General features: G+C 46.9%; 1 protein-coding gene across 1 annotated transcript; it reads right to left on the bottom strand.

Moving 5' to 3' along the window:
* Nucleotides 1-1,573: 1,573 nt before the first annotated feature.
* Nucleotides 1,574-7,517, bottom strand: LOC128786307 (opsin-5-like). Its single transcript, XM_053939506.1, has 4 exons — nt 7,445-7,517; nt 3,793-4,086; nt 2,866-3,197; nt 1,574-2,042 (listed from the first exon to the last, which is right to left on the bottom strand). Exons 1-4 carry the CDS (start codon nt 7,515-7,517, stop codon nt 1,695-1,697), a joined length of 1,047 nt encoding a protein of 348 aa, XP_053795481.1. The 3' UTR covers nt 1,574-1,694.
* Between the last annotated feature and the right edge of the window lie 4,506 nt (nt 7,518-12,023).

The raw sequence follows: 12,023 nt of genomic DNA, 5'->3' as shown, positions 1-12,023 counted from the left end.
ATGACCTGTCTCAAATAATTGATCTTTGTTCTGAAGTGAGTCACATTTAATTTTACAGATGGAAAATTGACCATTAACAGAAATTTTCTATAAAAAATCTCTAAGTTATTCCTATGCCTCAATAGCCAGAGACTGCCTAGAAGCTTTTTCAAAGTAAGGCATTGAAATTAAATTTATTTCAATACATATCAGAGTTTTAGTTGTGTTACCTAACTTTATATGTCATCATCTGAGTAGGGAGCTCCATTTATTCTCACTGGAAAGAAGGAAGCCAAAGGTGGCTGGCTCAGGTTGAGTGTCTGCATTGTAAACCTCCTAAGAGTGGTGAAAAAACTACTATGTGAGAGGTCTGATCTGTTGACATTTTTAGATTAAATTTTGGTTGTATTGAGGTGGTTGCACTGGTGATTGCAAACATGAGGTGCCCAGACTCACTCCTGAACTCAGTGCTTGCATCCTGAAAAGACAGCACAGTCCAGGGCTGGGTAGGAAATAACCATTGAATTACAATTTGACCATAAATTACCTTCTCAGAACTTAAAAAAACCACCAAACAAACCTGGTGTTATGGTTGTACTGAATCATCAAACTCTGTTCTCAGTTGCAGTCATGTCAGTGCTCTAGCCAGGGGGGAATTTGGGATCTCAGGAGCTCCCATGGAAGCCGTGGGAGCCAGGACTGCATCTGCAGGGTGACGCTGCTAGGAAGGTCACCTGGGGAATGCCTTGTGTCATCCTGTACAGAAAACAGCTGCAGAGAAAGGGTGGTAAAAGACTGGAACAGGCTGCCCAGGGAAGTGATGGAGTCACAATCCCTGAAGTGTTCCAAAAATATGTGGATGTGGCACTGGAGGACATGGTTTAGTGGTGAACATGGTGGTGATGGGTTGATGGTTGGACATGATTTTAAAAGTCTTTTCCAACCTTAACGTTTCCGATCCCAAAGTGCTCCAACAGCTTCTGTGGCAGAAGAGCTGTTGTACCTCAGCCAGCAACAGCTGAAGGTCACAGTTCCTCCTGCTGAGAGCTTCCTTTCCTTCCCACTGTGCCATTTGGGACACACAGAAGGCATCCTTCACTGACTGCCACCTTCACACCAAACCTCATCCAACCAAGGCTGCTCAGCTCCTCAGCTTGGAGGAGTTGGAGCTGCACTTCTGAGAGAGCAAGGAACCAGAGATCTCTAATTTTGGGAGCAGCCACATTCTCACCTTTTCCTGGCAGTGAACATTTCTTGCTCCCCATATGGTTTTCAGTCTGAATTGCTGAAAAAATACACAATCAGCTGTGTTTATTTGGTAACACTCTGTGCAACCTATGGTTTTCTCTGATGGCTATTTTACCTATTGCTAGGGCCAACAGTTGCCAGATACATTGCATTAAATAAAATCAAAAGTATAGGAAAAAAACGCCAAAAATAATAAATCTCTTTTTACTTGAAAATAAGTTTAATTTACATGATTTTATATTTGGTACATAAATCTATTTCCCCTAAAGTGGAATTTCTTGGGGAAAAAATAGATTTTTAGTTTTTTTTTTTCTTTCTGTGAGGCTTAAAGACAATATTTGAGAGTTGCTTAAAAATATATACTTAAATCTCTGTACTGACATAAGATATGCAGTGACAACCTCATTTCCTGCATCCCTGCTCCTTTGGACCTGGGAGTGAGGCCAGGTTGACCCTGTGGCTGCACTTCAGGGAGCTGCAGCTCCCGGGTTCTGCACCTGCGGCGCCGCAGACAGACGGAGGTTGTCCCTCCCGCTCCACATGGTGGACACGGGATTCTCCACGGAGTTGTCAGAGCTGAAGTAGTGAACCCTCCAGCCACAGCAGCACTGCAGCTTCTTAACCTCGCAGCGGAAAGTCTTGCTGAAGACGTAGTAAATGAAAGGGTTGTAGGCCGTGGAGGACTTGGCAAACAGGCAGGGCAGCAGCGTCACCACGGGCTGCAGGGAGTCGCTGGAGTTAAAGATGGACCAGAAGCTGGTGGCTGCATAGGGAGTCCAGGAGCTCAGGAATCCCACTGAGATGAGCACGGCCATCTGCAAGGGAACAGAGCTGTTTGCAGCTGGCACAGACAGGGTTGGATGCCCTGGCACACGAGGTGTGTGTGGGACCACACCTGAACTGCAACAGCTGAAGCTGTGCTTGCTGGGCCCTCATGACAAGAGAGACATTGAGGGGCTGGAGTGTGTCCAGAGAAGGGAACTGAGCTGGGAAAGGGTCTGGAGCACAGGTCTGATGAGGAGCAGCTGGGGGAGCTCAGCCTGGAGAAAAGGAGATTCAGGAGGACCTTATCACTCTCTACAACTCCCTGGAGGGTAAAGCCAGGTGGGGGTCAGGCTATGCTCCCAGGTAAAAAATGAAAGGACAAGAGGAAATGCCCTCAGGTTGTATCAGGGGATGTTTAGGTTGGATATTAGTAAGCATTTCTTCACAGGAGGGGTTGTCAGTCATTGGGACAGACTGCCCAGGGCAGTGGTGGAGTCACTGTCATTAGCAATATTAAAAAAAAATGTGTTGCTGTGGTGCTTAGGGGCATGGTTAAGTGGTGGGCCTGTCAGTGCTGAATTAATGGTTGGACCTGATGATCTTAGAGACCTTTCCCAGCCTTAATGATTCAGTGGTTCTATGACTGGCCTCTAGAAAGCTTGGATCAATTCTGCTTTTCCACAAGAAATGCACTGAAGTCCGTATTTGAAAAAAAAAAAATATTTAATATTAATATATTAAAATCCTGTTTCCACACAGAATTTCTGTGTAGGTGTCTGTAATTCCATGATTCTGTGGGCTGTGCATGAGCAGAGCCAGCTCTCTGCCAGCTCCTGATTACTGCATGCTCTCCCCATCACAGGGATAACTCACCAGGGTCAGCTTCTTCTCCAGTTTGGCTGCGTTGGGGATCCTGTCAATATTCTGGATCTCTTGGTATGCTTTATGAACCTTCCAGGCAATCCCCAAGTAACAGGCAACGATGGTCAGCGCAGGCAGGACCGTGCACAGGAGGAACATGCTCAGGATGAAGGAGAAACCATTGGAGGAGTTGTAGAATTTGCTCCAGGCTATTGTACAAGAGATGCCAAAGGGCTCAGGGCCATAGTAGCCCCAACCCACCAAGGGCAGGATGGCCCAGAGCAAGGAGTAGAGCCAGATAAAAGCAATCAGGATGCAGACAGTGTTCTTGGTGATTTTGTTACCTGCAAGAAAGAGGAAGAGCAAGCATATATGGATCCCATCCCAGCCACATGGGGGTTTGCCATAACTTCTCCTTAGACAGAAGGATGGTGGCTCCAGACACACCTGGGCTGCTGCTGCAGGTCCCTAACCTTCGGGCTTCTAGAGAAACAGAGTGTCAGAGGGTTGGATGAGACCTGAACACAGCCCTCAGTGCTCATCTAGAGCTCAGTAAGGCAGGGAGATTTACAAGATCAATTTCACCTTGAATGTGCAGTGGTCCCAGCCCAGGAATGCCAGAAGAATATTCCTTCCTTTTAAATTCCAGTATATCTGCTTGGATACAAATAGGAGGGGAAGGCAGTCCAGGAAAACATTTGTGCTCTCCATTTTCAGGTAGTTTCGCTTGGTTAAACTGAGAAGTGAAAAATCCCACTGTTTCATACAGAATTTGATCAGATCCTTCTGGGAACACCAGGATTTGATACTGCTCTAAAAGTTGAGGTTCATTCTGCTGCTACTGACCTGATAATCCACGCCACATTCTACAAAGCACCTCCCAGAGCAGCCCAGCCCAAACACAGCAGCACCAGGTGACCAGAAGGGCGATTTACTCACTGTTGGATTTGGATGAGTTGGTGACGAGGAATCGAATCACGGCCATGGCACACAGGGTCATCATGCTGCAGACCCCAAAGAGGAAACCCATCAGGGCATAGTAAACACAGGCGGCGTCTCCCCCCAGCCAGGCGTGGTTCCAGGCGGATGCGATGGCCAGCGGGTACATGCTGAGGGCCATCCCAATGTCTGCCACTGCCAGGTTCACTGTGAGCAGCTCGGGTGACTTCAGCAGGGATGAGCGTTTCACAGCCGTGGCAAGGACGGCTGAATTGCCAAGGATTGTCAGGATGGCTGGAAGGGAAGGATCAGCACAGACAGGAATATCACATGGTTATCACACCTGTAAAATGCACTGGATGTATGTGAAGTGCCTGAGAGGGGCTACAACAGAGCTGAGGAGGGACTTCTTACAAGATTATGTAGTGATAAGGGGTAATGGCTTTAAACTGAAAGAGAGCAGGTCTAGATTTAATATTAGTTGTTCTTCCCTGTGAGGGTGGGGTGTCCCTGGCACAGGGTGCCCAGAGAAGCTGTGGCTGCCCCATCCCTGGAAGTGTCCAAGGTCAGGCTGGACGGGGCTTGCAACAACCTGGGCTAATGGAAGGTGTCCCTGCCCATGGCAGGGTTTGGAATGTCCTGTCACTGTCTGCCCATGTGAAAGGTCACTTCCTGTCTTTTTTCTAAGCCCCTTTTAAATGCTGGAAGGCCACAATGAGGTTTCCCTGTAGACTTTTCCAGAGAGAACCCCCCAGCTCTCCCAGCCTGTCTCCAGAGTGAAGGCACTCCAGCCCTCAGAACACCTTTGTGGCCTCCTCTGGACCCACTCTAGCAGGTCCACATATTTCTTGCACTGAGAAAGAATATCCTCACTTCTCCTTCCTGCTGAAGTACTCCAGCCATCCTGGCCACCTCTCCCCTGCATTTCCCAAAGCCTTCCCTCTGTGTGACCTCCTTCATCTTCAACTGGAGCCCCAGCACTGGGCTCTAAACTGCCTGGGTGGTGGGCATGTGCTGGCTGGGCAGCTCAGAGTCCTTGCTGATCCCTGAGAATTAGCATGACTGCTCTGGTGGTCTCTGAGAGTAGTGGGACCATGGGAGTTTTTTAGCCAGGGGTGCAACAGACCCAGAGCTTGCTTTGCAAAAGGAGCTGTCAGTCATACATTATTCAGGTGTGCCACGGGGCTTCAAAGTGCTGGTGACAGCAGTGTCACAAGTACATGCACCAAACAACTAATTTTCTCTATTCTTTCAAGTGAACATGGTGCTGTAGCAACATTTTGATGAAAGGTTTTCCTGAGAAGGTGTCCTCTAAAGTCAGATGTGAAAGAGGGAGACAGAAAAAGATTCTGTCATGTTCTTTGTGGCTATGAATGCAGGAAGGCTGCATTTGCTCACAGATGCCACTTAAAGTGCCCACAGAGGACTTAACAGAGGCACATGCAATAAAATGGAATAAATATATTGGCATAAGTAGTACATAATCCTCCATGTCGTCAAGAGAATGGCTTAACTGAAATGGGGACACAAATCTGAGACCCCATGTCCCTCCTTAATTCACTTTCTGACCACACACATTCACTTGCCACCTCTGGATGCCCTTGAAGGGTTCCCTGAGCTCTCAGGATCTCTGGGTCTGCACTCATGGGATGATGCCCATGGGGGCTTGGCCATTTGCTGGCAGAGCAACCTGAGGCTCATTGGGCAGAGCACTCTCCACAGGCTGGGACATGGAACCATGGGATCATAGAATCCTTTGGATTGGAAAACGCCTCTAGGATCATCAGGTCCAACCATTCCCCAGCACTGACCAGGCATGTCCCCAAATGCCACATCCAGACAGCTTTTAAATCCTCCCAGGGATGGTGACTCCACCACTGCCCTGGGCAGCCTGTTCCTACACTTCACAGTCCTTTCCATGAAGACATGTTTCCTAACATCCAATCTAAACCTGCCCTGGTGCAACTTGAGGCAATTCCTTCTTGTCCTGTTACTTGTTATCCGGGAGCAAAGGCTGAACTCCCCTGGCTGTCCCCTCCTGTCAGGGAGCTGTGCAGAGCCAGAAGGTCCCTCTTGAGCCTCCTTTTCTCCAGGCTGAGCCCCTTTCCCAGATCCCTCAGCCCCTCCTGGTGCTCCAGACCCTTCCCCAGCTCCATTCCCTTCCATGGAGTCCAGCACTCTGCAGTCATTCTGTTTCTCGAAGTGAGGGTCCCAAAACAGAACATCCTCAGGCTTCAGGAGGAAAAATGAACCCAGTTCACTTTCTTCTGTAAGAGCCCAACCCTTACACAAGATGCAGGAAGCAGCTCTGTCATCAGAGGTGACATCCAGGCCCAGCCTCTCTTTCCCCTTGACAGAAGCTCTTCCCCTCCATCCCACAGCCTGTGGGCAGCTGGCAGGACAGGACAGAACTGTAACTGTGGGACAGTAACCAAACAGCTGCTGGTGAATGCTGCTGCCCATGCCCCGGCCTTGTTCCTAATCAAAACATCATTTCAGGGCACAAACGTGCAGCCCAGTGAGGTGGCAAAGCTATGGATAAATACAACACCTGATTCCAGCTCAGCTCACTGCTTTATTTCTGAGAGTCCCTGCAGGATGCAGTGAACCTGGCTACCACACAGGGCTCTGGATCTGGTGCTGGAAGCTGTGCCTGGAGTTTCAGTGCCTCAGAGTCCTTTAGGAGAGGTGTGAGACTGCAGCATGGTGGAACACTAAACATGGGGGCCTCCAGCCCTTTTTTGCTGCCCCTTCCCATTGTGCCTTAACTGCATCTATGTATTTGCATTTCTGAGAGATGGGAGCTATCATCCTGACTTGAAAAAGCCCTTCATTTTTTGTAGACAGGGATTTTCTCACCCTGAGTTGTGCTCTGCTGTGCAGAACAAAAGGAAATACAAAGTGCTAAAGTCCAGCACTTCTGCCCAGAGCTTCAGTATTAAAGCACATGAAAATAAAGGCTTGTCTTTCTTATGTCAACCAGAGTTTTCAAGAGAGCTGAAGGAAAGCATCTTAGGAAAAATTCAGGTGGAAAGTATGCCTAAACAAGTTCCACTCCTCTCCAAATCTACGAGGGTAGGAAACAAATGCCTGTGTACATGCAAGAAGCGGACAAGGAAGAAAAAACTTAACTGAAGCTATGGGCTGGTAGCTATCTCCACTTGTTTTTAACTTTCAATCTGCCTGCAGCAGGACAAGCAGGCTGCTGCAAAACCCAGAACTGCTATTTGGAAACACTTTGCTGCTCTGTAGCAGTGCATCCTACCCAGACAAAGCAGAATGACATCTCTCCCACCAAGGGTCAGCCCACAGCTGCTTTCCCCTGACCAGTCCCATGGACTGAGCTCCCCTGGCTCAGTTCTCAGGGCTGAAATGCCACAGAAAGTGACACACAACTTATTTCAAATACTTGTGATGCCACAGAGGCAGACTTGTGCTAGCCGTTCTTCAGCATCAAAAAAAAAATATTCCAAATCCAAGAGTGGAGATTAATCCTGGCTGCCAACCAACTCCAAGGCACTAAATAGGGGAACCTGTGGGGAAATATTTGCTGCCATTTCCCTCCAGGTCCTTCTGCCTGACCATAGCACAGACAGGGAATCCCTGTATCCTCTTCCCTGGCTCCAAGCAAAAGAGCAGGCTGTGAACTCACCTATGATTAGAAGAAAGACCCCAGCTCCATAATCCACTATTGGGTGGAGTTTGGAAATGTACTGCTCCTCCATGGTCCCTTGTGGAGATGGGTGAAGGTTTTCAATCAAAGGTGAAGATGCTGCAGGAGCAAAGAGCTTGTCCTCATGGTTTGCCTGCTGCAGGTGGGAGCTGGCGTTGGGTGCTGGCAGTGCAGGGACCCTTCTGCTGCCTCCTTGTCCTGCCTGTGGTGTGGCAGGGCAGAAGCCTGGAGTGAGAGGAAGGATTTTCCCCTGGGAGGCAGAGTGAAAGCCAGGAAGAGCCACTGCCAGAGCGATCCCGCCTGCCTGGCTGGCAGAGCATCTCTCCTCCCACCCCTCCTCTCCCACCCTTTTGCTCCTTGGCTTGTCGGGAAGATTCACAATGCAAATCCCCTCAGATGAGCAAAAACCAATTGTTCTTCAACCATCAGCAACCCTGGGAAATAAAGCCAGGCTGAGGGGGCAAGCAAGGGAAGGAAGGTTGGGAGTTTTGCTTTCCAGATTTATGGCTGAGTATGGGAGACATGAGGTTGGGGCAGGAGTCCCGGAGTTGAAGTGCAAGAGGAAAGGTGTTTGCTGCAGGGGCTTAGCAGGGTCAAAGTCACACCACTGGAGACAGGACTGTCTGAGCTGCTCCAGTGCAGAACTAGAGGATGCTCTGTCCAGTGCAGTGTACCAGAAGAGAACGAACCTCTGAGGTCACTCTGTGACACTCCAGAGTTCTGACTTGGCAAGCAGCCACAGGAACATCTCACCTCTGTGTTTTCCTTCTCCTTATAATATCTGAGCCTCAAATCACCATAATGAGCAACCTGGTTTACTGGGTGGCATCCCTGCCCACGGCAGGGGGCTGGAACTAGATGGTCTTTAAGGTCCCTTCCAGCCCAAACCATTCTGTGATTATGAGATAAGGAATTTTAAAATTCACAAGAGCGTGGAGGCATCTCGGGTGTGATTTAGGTGGAATTTAGGTGCTCAAGTATAGCAGCAACAGCCTAAACTTAGGAATCTGGGAGACTTTAAAAACCTTTAGTTTCAGCAGGGTTTTGTGTATCTCCAAGCATGGAGACTCCACAACAGTTGTTCCAGTGCCTTTTTGTTCTAAGTCTCACACAGTTCAGGAACAAAGACACCACCCAACCCATGAAATCCAGCAGCTGCTCATGAGCTGCTCAGTGCAGGTGTCCTTCACTGAACGTTCCTCAGCAGAGGAGATTCAGCTGAAAGAATGTGGGTGATTGTTGCAATGCTCTCGAGCCATGGGTGTATAAGCAAGACTCAATTTAGCATAGGAAAGTAGGATATATATACAGTGCTAATCATAACAGAAAGTTCTTCTTCTATCAGAATAGAATAAGAAAGGGAAAAGGTGCTGCTGTCTCAAAAACATGCCCAGTACAGGGAGTTTCAAGCAGCTTGGTCAATTCAGTGTAGTCTGTGCAAGGAAGAGAGGTTACCATTTGATAGCATTTTGAGGGAGTGTCCTGGTTCTGACCAGGACAGGGTTAATTTTACAGTAGCCAGGAGGGGCATGGCCAGGACCTGGAGGTGATTCTATAGTACCTGGACAGAACCACGACAGTAGTGTAGCAAAAGACACAAATCCTGTGGCAGAAAGCAGAAAATTGCCACATTCTGTCACTTAATCCAGTACACAAACCCATTGTATTGGTAAATTAAACAATGCCAGATCACCACAAACAGGCTGGAATCTGACTGCTCACCTTGCTAAACTCGCAGAACAGTTCCTGGCACTGATTTGGGCTGGACCAGCTGGCACTGTCCTGGCATTCCCAGGCACAGGTTGGCTAAACGACCCCAGGATTGTTCCCCACAAGCAGTAACATAACCAGCTTTGAAAACGAAGTGTTTTGTTCCCTGCCACAGATGTTGCCCTTGGGTTTTGCTCTTATCTTGAATGCAAATATTTAGATTCTCAAGGTGCAGCCATTGGATGAGGATTGACTGTTTTAAAGTTCTCAAATAGAGCTTTTAATTATGATAAAACCCCTTCTTGATAAAATTCCTGGCCTGTACTATGCAGTTATCGCACCTAATGTTTCTTTTTGGCCTTTCTTGGTGAAACCATGGCAGAGGGCTCAGTGCAAGGAGTCTGATGTCACCCAGTCCTAGCCAGATCTCCTCTGCTTTCCTACTTGTTGCATGGTCCATCCTCTCTCTACTGAAAAAACCCACTGCCTTTCTTCAGGCAAGCAAGGAGACCAAGGGCAAGATTAAAATGTTTTGCTGACAATTTAATTGCTAATTATTATTTAATTACTGAAAACTCCACTGGCTACATCAGGAGCCCAATCCTCTACCAGCTCTTGTGGGCACCTTAAAGTACACTGTGTGGCTCTTTCACGCTGGTTTAGATGGCATTTTATTTATTGTGAAACCCTCAACATAGCATTCACATGGGGTAGGATTACATCAACAGCCCAGTTACAAAATGGAAGAAAAGAAAATGAATGATTAAAACCAGAAGAGCTGACGGGTCCCAAATCCAATGCATTATTCATGTGTAGTTTAACAATAGCAAGTTGTGTTCATCACCATCCTCCTGCATATCAGGTCAAGCCATATGATCTGTTCACAACAGCCCAAGTTTATACGTCTTGACAGACCCAGATTTGGGAGGGATCATATTTTAGAATTGTTTTGTGAAACTTACTTTTGATTTAATAAAGTAGTCATGAAATGAGGCAGATGGAAGGATGAAGTTGATACCTTACTGATTTCTGAAAGTTATGTGAAACTTCAAGCAAAAAATGAACTCACCGTGAAACTGTTATACATCTTTGATGTAAATATGGACATACATGTAAAACAAGTTCCCATTGTTGGCATAGAAGAGGGTATGAGTTGAGGAATTACTTGATGCTACTGTGATAAATATATATGATTTGTGCTAATTAAATTGTAATTATATCAATATTTTAGAAAATAATTGGAAAAGTATATGTGATTAGTGTTACAAAGCAGATGGGTTTCTTTGCAGATATTAAATGTGAGAAACAGGATACAGGATGTAGTATTGAGATAAGCAATATCCCAAAGCAGGAACAAAGCCTTGGTGCGGGGATTGCTGGACTCCAGGACGATGTGGGTGGGTGGTAACGAAGGATCTCTGAGGCCCGGTCTTTAGAGCATAGGGTTTATTGTAAAGGATGAAGGGCCTTGCTTAGAGTTGCTAGCCGCAACTCGTGGCAGGCCCAGGGAGAGCGGGGGGAGAGATGGTGCCAGGTGGGTGTCCCAGCAGGAAGGTCCAAGAGAGAGAGCGTCCGGTCCCTCGGCCACACCTTATCAGGGGGCTTCAAGGTGGGCTGGGACAGGACTTGGGCCAATGGGGTTACAGACATCGGATACTTCAGGGGAGGGTTACAGGTGAGGGATGAACCATACATTGGGGGGTGAGACAGGACATTCCATTTGACCTTAGGATCTATCAGAAAGGGGGGATTGCATTATTGTTTTCGGGATGCTCAGTAATGAAGGTTTGGTATTTCAAACCTTGTTTTCATCTCGATATCTGTATTCTCTGATTCTTTTGCCAGGCCCTCATATTTATAGGGCCTTGCTATTTCATCTTCCCCAACATCTCCCCCGTTCTGATGAACAACTAAGATGCTAGATACTGTCTTACTCATTATGTTCTGCACACACTGAAGTATACAGGGTACTGCTACTAAAACTACAATTATCACTATCAGAATAATCAAACCTACTTTACAGAGTTCCTTTAGCCAAGGTGCACAGCTCCAACCATCAAACAAATCGTCTAGCCAGGATGGGCTATCTGTTGTAATTTGGTTAGCTAAATCCCTCAAATTTTGTAGCTGTTTATGAATGGAAACAGAATGGTCAGACAGATTCATACAACATAATCCTTCAAAATCTTCACAGCCATGTCCATGTGCTAGTAAAAGAAAGTCAATAGCAGCTCTATTTTGTAAAGTGGCATGTTTCACTGCTTCTTCATCTGTTAGCAAATCACTGATGATAGTAGAGGTAGCATTTACTTCTTTACTGAGCCAACACCCTAACTTGTTTAACTGTTTCAATGCAATCGAGGAACTTATCTGAGGTAGAAAAACACTTATAAGAGTTGATTTTCCTGAGCTCCAAGGGTGAAAATCACTATCACAGTCGTTCTCATATTGATGTCCCCAGGAGGATCTAATCCTCCTGCCTTTCTTTTTTACCACCCTTTTTACACTAGGAGCAATTATTGTAAGTTGCCCCATGGCACAAGGGCCACCATCTATTTTTGAAGGTATACCTTGCCAGGCCCTGTCTCCACAGATGAGCCAAATTCCTTTAGGAAATTGAATAGGAAGTTTGTTAAAATGATCTGCGTAAGGCTCATCATATATGAGAAGCTTAGTTTGATTGCACCAAGAGGTTATATTGCTATAAACTGGGTGATAAGGGGTAACGTTTAAATAAGGGCCGCCTTCACCTAGGAAATGAAAGAAGTAGCAGATGTCCATAGTTAATGAGCCTAGGATTTCTAGCTCTTGAAGGTCAGATTTATCAATTTTAGAATTATCAATATAA

This window comes from Vidua chalybeata, chromosome 3 (genome assembly GCF_026979565.1).
Source record: "Vidua chalybeata isolate OUT-0048 chromosome 3, bVidCha1 merged haplotype, whole genome shotgun sequence".
NCBI classification, from domain to species: Eukaryota; Metazoa; Chordata; class Aves; order Passeriformes; family Viduidae; genus Vidua; species Vidua chalybeata.
Note: the sequence above shows the minus strand (reverse complement) of the source record. Positions and strands in the feature narration are given on the sequence as shown.

Coding starts and splice junctions, on each gene's coding strand:
- LOC128786307 (XM_053939506.1), bottom strand. CDS start 7,517: ATGGAGGAGCAGTACATTTCCAAACTCCACCCAATAGTGGATTATGGA. Junction 3,198..3,792: donor CAACTCATCCAAATCCAACA/GTGAGTAAATCG, acceptor TCTTTCTTGCAG/GTAACAAAATCACCAAGAAC. Junction 2,043..2,865: donor TGGAGAAGAAGCTGACCCTG/GTGAGTTATCCC, acceptor GTTCCCTTGCAG/ATGGCCGTGCTCATCTCAGT.